The sequence below is a fragment of the Triturus cristatus genome, chromosome 12 (assembly GCF_964204655.1).
Source record: "Triturus cristatus chromosome 12, aTriCri1.1, whole genome shotgun sequence".
Classification (NCBI taxonomy): Eukaryota; Metazoa; Chordata; class Amphibia; order Caudata; family Salamandridae; genus Triturus; species Triturus cristatus.
Window position 1 is genome coordinate 108,611,424 of NC_140595.1, and position 9,274 is coordinate 108,620,697.

At 46.2% G+C, this 9,274-nt stretch overlaps 1 protein-coding gene across 1 annotated transcript in view; it reads right to left on the reverse strand.

Annotated features, from left to right (window-relative positions):
* The window catches only part of LOC146772770 (uncharacterized), a 247,132-nt gene extending 239,101 nt beyond the window's left edge, over window positions 1–8,031 (reverse strand). Inside the window, 2 exon segments of the mRNA XM_085637032.1 lie at window positions 7,195–7,256; window positions 7,984–8,031. Of these exon segments, the coding sequence (XP_085493158.1) occupies window positions 7,195–7,256; window positions 7,984–8,031 (110 nt within the window).
* Window positions 8,032–9,274: the final 1,243 nt, after the last annotated feature.

A 9,274-nucleotide genomic window follows, 5' to 3' on the forward strand; every position in this document is an offset into this window, starting at 1 on the left:
AAAGAACTACAACTATGCATGAAAGTACATAACATATAGAATGATTATGACATGCATCATTTAGTGGCTAACAAGCGAGGTAGACAGTTAGCAGTTTGCTGTTCTCCTGGTCTCTGAGGTAGCAGGGTCAGCATACAAAAGAAAGTAAATATGGCACTATGTGCTAGGCCTGCCTTCTTCATTTCCTATCCCTTCTCCCACCTTCTAATCCCTCAGCACAAAGAGGAAGCTGCTGGGGTCTCTAGTTGGAACTAGGGATAAAAAATTCCAATACTACCATCAAGGAGCCTGCAAACTGAAGCATCAGGGAAGAAATTAAAGACAGGCCATAAGAGAGCTCATGTAGCTCAAGAAGAAGGTAAGTTAGGATCAGTGTTCCTTCAACAAGGCCTGTATGTTGCCTTCAACCAAGAAATATGAGGTGGAAAGTAGAGTCCCAGCACCATGTGGAGCGAAACAGCCATTAGAACGCGGGCTAAGCCATGCATGCCCGCTCCCTGCAAGCGCAACCACGCTTGCCTTAACCAAGCATATGCGTAGTTGAGGTATGCGCGTGGTCTAGATGCTGGAATGGGTGGGCCCAGGAACAGGAAGGATCGAGAGAGGATACAGTGAGGTAAGTGGGGCTGGGGCCAGGTTATGGAGTTTTAGTGCTGGGGATTAGGATGTTTTCAGGGTTCCAGGTGTTGGGGAAGTTTGTAGGGCTCGGGGGGTTGGGTAGTTATTAGAGCTCAGGGAGGTCAGGATAGTTTATAGGGCTTGTGGTGTTGGGGTAGTTTTTAGGGGGTCATGAAGGGTTGGGTTAGTTCTTAGGGCTTAGGTGGGTAGTTTTTGCAGCTTGTGGGGGTCAGGGTAGTTTTTAGGGCTCGGGAGCTCAAGTGTAAAAGTTAACACAAATATCCCTTTACCAGTCATGTCTTTACCACAAAATTGCATGGTAAAGGCATGCGTGGTAAAGAATGTGTTGTTCAGATGCATTTGTGGTTAGGGCAGCATTGTGGAGGCACACATGGTTTAGCCATGCGTGCCTCTATAATACTACCCAGTGTGGATCTCCGGTACTGGTCACGGTTGCTAAAAGTAAGGAGCTGGAATTAAACATCAAACATGTGGAGGCTTTTTTCATCAAACAAAACTCAAAAATGGGAGTCAGCACTGGGCAGCTGGGATGTACGGATAGAAGCTGAAGCTGCACCGCTGCACTGAGCCTTTAATGGTAAATCGGCACCTTGGGACATGGCACTGGACATTCGAGGCTAAACCTGCACAAGACAAGATCTCTGCATAGGAAGAAATGACTGGCCATTTCATGCACCTGCACATGTACCGTGAGGCAGCATTGGGTATTTGAAGACATACTGTGCAGGGGGAACTGCACTGAGCATCTGAGGCTAATCTTCCACCACAAACTTTGAGGCTAAAACTGTACTGGATAGTAATGGCTAGATTAGAACATTCAAAAACACAAATGAGCATGGGCATGGGGGACAATGTGTGTGTGGGTACACCTCAATATACATGACCCTACACAAGTATGTGGCTATGCATTGGCAACTGATTTTTGTGTCCGAGCATGTGTTGCTGGTGCCAGGGCACCTGAAATCTGCAAAAATATTTACATCTCACCCCGGCCATTCAGGGCTGTATTAAACTTTGTTTGCTGTAATTGGGCATTTAGGGGCACATCCTCCTCTGAAATAGCTACGTGGAATTGGAGGCTAAAACTCTACAATGAATCTGCGACTTTGCTTTTGTAGTTATGACTTAGCACATGAGAGTTATGCCTGTTAGTGAGGGGATATCGGTGGGCAATTGTAACAGCCATATTATTGGCTTATTGTTTCTAAATATTGATGAGAAGTTATGAAACAGTTACATAAAGATAGAGATCTGAGAAGAAACTGAGTACCATTAAACAACACATCAAGTTGATTTTTAATCTTGCAACTTTGGAAATTACGGTAAATTTTATTATATGGAATGAACTGAAGTGAAGTATAAGGAACATTTAACTGGAAAATGATACAGGAGGACACATTTAATAAATTCAACCATGGAGCCTTGAGGAAGCGGGAATCCTTATACACAAAACACATGTTGAATGTATGCCGGCTGCAATCTTTGTGAAAAACAGAAGACATGAGAAGTCCAATATGACTGTTTTCATATAGTTGATGACAGTTTAAAAGTGGTGTTGAAATGGTACTGATGTTATCCAATCTAAAAAAAGATATATGTGAGATAAAAACTGTATTTGTTGGCCACATAAAAAAATAATTCCTATCTAATCATGAGGCTACATTTAAATCTCGTTAAGCTTAATAAATAGATTAACGATTAGTATGATTTAATGTTTTGTCCATTGTGCATCTTAATTGTTTATAGAACTTTTATAGTTCCAGTAATGAGATGGTCCCCATTACAAAGATTACTCTACAGTAGTGTACATTTATTTTACGTTGACGCCGGCTGAATTACCAACCAGTGGTGTTATGCTGTAGCACGGACACTAGAAAAAGTTCTTAGTTTTTTTGCTTTCATTCTCAACTGATAACTGAAGCTACGGATGGCTACCAGACATTGTGTCTGACAATGGTCTCCCTGGACAATATCTGTGCTCACAGCTAATTGTAGCCTTTACTGATTTAGTTTTGATTGTGGCATCAATGAACCCATTAGGAATGTCCTGAGCTCTTTCTCTAAATGAAATAAATGTTTCTAAAAGCAGAAAAATACTTCAGTATCCGAGAGCAGCTGTGAAAAAGAAAAAACCTAAGCCAACAAAGCCTTCCTTGTGAATGTACACCTTCCATGATTGAGCCACTTTCTAATGGTCGACAATTGGCGATGGTACACAGATTACTAGGTATTGCTAATGTAAGCTAATTTATAGAACATCCTCTATGATCTTCCTTACCTGCGTCCCATTTTAGGGGTGTATGATGGGGTGGGGTTCACCAGAGACCTGGTGGTGGAAATCTTTGGGTAGTCATGATTTTAATGGTACAAATACTTCTGTTTAACAAGAAAACCTCATAACAGTATTGAAATCCAAGTATAGCAATATGCATGCTGCATACATTATCTGTTTTAGGAAATCAACATCTTCACTGGTATGACTCTTACATCAATAATAGACAAGAGTCACTGAAGTTGAATAGTAAATTTTACACCTCCGCAATCCAACAATTTCCATACTTTTAATTTGACTGGAGTGGGAATAGTACATTTTGCCCCTCCTGAGTACAACATTTTGCCTACATTTTTCTAAATTGTAGTGAGAATTGTATAGTCTAGTTTATAGTGTTTAAATGTATATTATTATGTTTTTGTTTATTGAATTTTATAATATTAATAATGTTTTTAATATGTAATACATTTTTAGTGAGTTGCAATTTTGTATTTAGTTAATTTTTTTATTTGTAATGAACATTATTTTTTAAATATATTTTATGTTTTATATATATATATATATCTATATCTTATTACCTTTACAAAAATGATTCTACTATAAATACAAATTATTAGTTTCATAATATTTTTTAATTAGTTATATGTAAATAAATATATATATATTAATATATGTGTGTTTTACTTTTTAAAAATAATTTTAATTGTTTTATTTTTTTTTAACTATTACATATATATTTTTCTACATTAGTGTCATTATTAATATATTTAGGTGCCGATTTAGATCCTGTAAAACCCGGGTACAAATGGTCGTACAGAGCATTTTCTCCGTACGACTCGTACCCGGGAATTCCACCGTACAAACCAGCAAGTACGATTCGTACAGAAATACCATTTCCGTACGAATCGTAAAAAACACCGTACGGCTACAAACTACATACAATTCCGATCCTGGACAGCGCGTACGCGACGTCCGCACGGAGTCAGGCAGCATTTTACGGACCAGCAAGTACGATTCGTACCCACAGCACTCCGCGCGGCTATATTTTTACGGGAGCCAAAAAGTGCCGGAAAAGCTAAGTACGCCGCGATGCACGAGGAAAAGGGGGCCCGCTACGCGACGTACACGCCATCACCCACATCGTACATGTCATCATGTACAGTGCGTACCCCAACATTGCATATGTACGGACCGTACCCCCACCCCCGTATGTACGGACCGTACCCCCACCCCACCCGCGTACGTGCGCACCGTACCCCAGGCGTAACCCCACCCACGTATGTACGCACCGTTCCCCCACCCCAGCCCCGTATGTATGCGCCATACCCCCAGCCCCGTATGTACACGTCATACCCCCACCCCAGCCCCGTATGTATGCGCCGTACCCCCAGCCCCATATGTACGTGCCGTATCCCCACCCCAGCCCCGTATGTACGCGCCATACCCCCAGCCCCATATGTACGTGCCGTACCCCCACCCCAGCCCCGTATGTACGTGCCGTACCCCCAGCCCCGTATGTACGTGCCGTACCCCCACCCCATATGGGGCTGGGGGTACGGCGCGTACATACGGGGTTAGGGTGTGGGTACGGCGTATACATACGGGGCTGGGGTGGGGGTACGGCACGTACATACGGGGCTGGGGGTACGGCACGTACATACGGGGCTGGGGTGGGGGTACGGCGCATACATACGGGGCTGGGGTGGGGGTACGGCATGTACATATGGGGCTGGGGGTACGGCACGTACATACGGGGCTGGGGTGGGGGTACGGCACGTACATATGGGGCTGGGGGTACGGCTCGTACATACGGGGCTGGGGTGGGGGTACAGAGTGTACATGCGGGGCTGGGGTGGGGGTACGGCACGTACATATGGGGCTGGGGGTACGGCGCGTACATACAGGGCTGGGGTAGGGGTACGGGCGTACATACGGGGCTGGGGTGGGGGTACGGCACGTACATACAGGGCTGGGGGTACGGCGCATACATACGGGGCTGGGGTGGGGGTAAGGCACGTACATACGGGGCTGGTGGTACGGCGCGTACATACGGGGCTGGGGTGGGGGGGCTGTACGACTCATACCCCGGGCACTCTATCTGAGGCGCAGCCGGGAGAACGCTTGCAATTATTTTTAAAAACTTGTTGTGATACTGTGGTTTACTTTTAACTCCCCCCCCCCCCGGGCACTCACTCTTGTTCACCTCGCTCTGGCCATCCCCGCACAGCCGATATTATCGCTGCCGCGGGCTACATTCTTGACGCCATTTCCCTGATCCCACAGGCCACGCCCACTGCCGTCAGGCCACGCCCCCCGCCGATGGTATTTAAAGCGCGCTGACTACTAGCGCGAGTCAGGGACATTCTATCTCCTGAGGCGCAGCCGGGAGAACGCTTGCAATTACTTTTCAAAACTTGTTGTGATACTGTGTTTTACTTTTAACTCCCCCCCCGGGCACTCACTCTTGTTCACGTCGCTCTGGGCATCCCCACGCAGCCGATATTATCGCTGCCGCGGGCTACATTCTTGACGCCATTTCCCTGATCCCACAGGCCACGCCCACTGCCGTCAGGCCACGCCCCCCGCCGATGGTATTTAAAGCGCGCTGACTACTAGCGCGAGTCAGTGGACATTCTATCTCCTGAGGCGCAGCCGGGCGAACGCTTGCAATTATTTTTTAAAACTTGTTGTGATACTGTGTTTTACTTTTAACTCCCCCCCCCCCCCTGGGCACTCACTCTTGTTCACCTCGCTCTGGGCATCCCCGCGCAGCCGATATTATCGCTGCCGAGGGCTACATTCTTGACGCCATTTCCCTGATCCCACAGGCCACTCCCACTGCCGTCAGGCCACGCCCCCGCCTCCCTTTCCTATATATAATGTGCATTTCCCGGCCGCGCAGCGGACGAGCGCAGTGGGCGCGCCGTCAGCGCAAGCCCGTCTGCGCCCGTCTGCGACCGGCCGGGACCAGGGGCCACGCACCCTGCTCCTGCTCCTGCTCCTGTCTACACCCCAGCTCAACTGCTGTCCTTTAATTCGATCCAGTCCATCGCCCCTCCCCTGCTTCAGCATGTAGCCGCTCTGGGCATCTCTGCCCCTTCGCCCCCTTCGTCTGGTTCTGCTTCTCTTGCCCCCTTGCTATACGCTCCTTCTCCCCCTGCCCCACCTCCCCCTCCTCCACCCACTGTGGCTACTGCCTACCTTCTAAACACTCGATCAGCAGGCAGGCATCAGCTTGAGCTTTTCAATCTACTGGACACTGAAGCCCCTGATTTTCTGTTCCTTACAGAGACTTGGTTCTCAGCCGACTCCCTCCCCGATCTTTTATCCACCCTCCCCGACTCTTACTACGCCCTTCGGGCGGACCGCCCTGATGGTAAAACCGGTGGGGGTGTGGCTATGATCACCCGCTCCAGTTTTCAGTTTCAGCCTCTTCCTCATCCTCCCATGCTTGGCGTTGATTTCTTAGTTGCCCGTTCAGTTAATCTTTTGGTTCCCCTTACAATAGTTCTTGTGTATCGCCCCCTCAGAACATGCCCTCCTTTGTCCTGGCTACGCTTGTGGTCAATAATTCGTCTGTGCTCCTCTTGGGCGACTTTAATTATTGGCCGGGCGACCCCAGAGAAGACCAGTTCTCTAAGAATTTCTGGGCCACTCTTCAGTGCCTTAACTTCCTTCCTCATGTTCACACCCCTACCCACGTTCATGGTCATATTTTAGATCAAATATGGTCAGCCAGCCGCACTATTCTTTCCCCTACCATTCTCCCATGCACATGGTCCGATCATTCTCTGATCTCCTTCTCCATTGAGCTCGGCGTACCGGAGAAACTCCTCCTACCCAAGAATATTTCTGCTCGTAATTGAAACCGGGTGGATTTTAATTCTCTCCGTGCTTCCCTTTCATTCTCAACTGATAACTGAAGCTTATGGGTGGCTACCAGACATTGTGTCTGACAATGGTCTCCCTGGACAATATCTGTGCTCCCAGCTAATTATGGCCTTTACTGATTTGGTTTTGAATGTAGCATCAATGAACCCATTAGGAATGTCCTGAACCCTTTCTCTAAATAAAATAATTGTTTCTAAAAGCAGAAAAATACTTCAGTATCCAAGAGCAGCTGTGAAAAAGAAAAAACCTAAGCCAACAAAGCCTTCCTTGTGAATGTACACCTTCCATGATTGAGCCACTTTCTAATGGTCGACAATTGGCGATGGTACACAAATTACTAGGTATTGCTAATGTAAGCTAATTTATAGAACATCCTCTATGATCTTCCTTACCTGCGTCCCATTTTAGGGGTGTATGATGGGGTGGGGTTCACCAGAGACCTGGTGGTGGAAATCTTTGGGTAGTCATGATTTTAATGGTACAAGTACTTCTGTTTAACAAGAAAACCTCATAACAGTATTGAAATCCAAGTATAGCAATAAGCATGCTGCATACATTATCTGTTTTAGGAAATCAACATCTTCACTGGTACGACTCTTACATCAATAATGGACAAGAGTCACTGAAGTTGAATAGTACATTTTACCCCTCCGCAATCCAACAATTTCCATACTGTTGATTTGACTGGAGTGGGAATAGTACATTTTGCCCCTCCTGAGTACAACATATTGCCTACATTTTTCTAAATTGTAGTGAGAATTGTATAGTCTAGTTTATAGTGTTTAAATGTATATTATTATGTTTTTGTTTATTGAATATTATAATATTAATAATGTTTTTAATATGTAATACATTTTTAGTGAATTGCAATTTTGTATTTAGTTAATTTTTATATTTGTAATGAACATTATTTTTTAAATATATTTTATGTTTTATATACATATATATTTATATATGAAAAACCAATCCCATTTCAAGAAGTGGGTCCGACACATGCTCCATGGCAAAGGAAACTTTATTGCAGCGAAGGCTTCGTTGTTACTTAAAATAGCGAAACGCTAGGGCAGACGCGTTTCAGCCTTACGGCTTTCTTCAGTGCCCGCTCCACTATCTCGATGTTTACCAACTGGAGGCTCGTTGTTCATAGTCTAAGTAGATTCTCGTTGATTGGAGCAATTTACTGGCCCAACCCCCTTGGCTTCTGCCTCCATAATCCCATTGTAGTCCATCTCGGGGTTTACATGCCCTCCACTGTGAAGTCCAGATACAATGATCGGTATCTTCAAAACACCAAGTGATGTCCCAAACCAATGTTTGGCTGTGAAAAACACTTATACCCCGGCAGACCAACCAGAGTGCAAGGATGAAATTACATCTTTAGCCACTTCCAAGCAGTGGACCGCTACTGACCGCTGCTTGCTCTCTCCTCCAACAGTTCAGACTCCAGTGAGTATATCCAACCATCGGAGGGGGTGACGCGCTGTGCCTTCCAAACACCACACCACAACGCTAACTTGCGCGTCACTCCAGACCGAGAGGCGTGCCGGGTAAGACGGTTGTTTGCAGTCCGTCTAAAACATGAAAAACCAATCCCATTTCAAGAAGTGGGTCCGACACATGCTCCATGGCAAAGGAAACTTTATTGCAGCGAAGGCTTCGTTGTTACTTAAAATAGCGAAACGCTAGGGCAGACGCGTTTCAGCCTTACGGCTTTCTTCAGTGCCCGCTCCACTATCTCGATGTTTACCAACTGGAGGCTCGTTGTTCATAGTCTAAGTAGATTCTCGTTGATTGGAGCAATTTACTGGCCCAACCCCCTTGGCTTCTGCCTCCATAATCCCATTGTAGTCCATCTCGGGGTTTACATGCCCTCCACTGTGAAGTCCAGATACAATGATCGGTATCTTCAAAACACCAAGTGATGTCCCAAACCAATGTTTGGCTGTGAAAAACACTTATACCCCGGCAGACCAACCAGAGTGCAAGGATGAAATTACATCTTTAGCCACTTCCAAGCAGTGGACCGCTACTGACCGCTGCTTGCTCTCTCCTCCAACAGTTCAGACTCCAGTGAGTATATCCAACCATCGGAGGGGGTGACGCGCTGTGCCTTCCAAACACCACACCACAACGCAAACTTGCACGTCACTCCAGACCGAGAGGCGTGCCGGGTAAGACGGTTGTTTGCAGTCCGTCTAAAACATGAAAAACCAATCCCATTTCAAGAAGTGGGTCCGACACATGCTCCATGGCAAAGGAAACTTTATTGCAGCGAAGGCTTCGTTGTTACTTAAAATAGCGAAACGCTAGGGCAGACACGTTTCAGCCTTACGGCTTTCTTCAGTGCCCGCTCCACTATCTCGATGTTTACCAACTGGAGGCTCGTTGTTCATAGTCTAAGTAGATTCTCGTTGATTGGAGCAATTTACTGGCCCAACCCCGTTGGCTTCTGCCTCCATAATCCCATTGTAG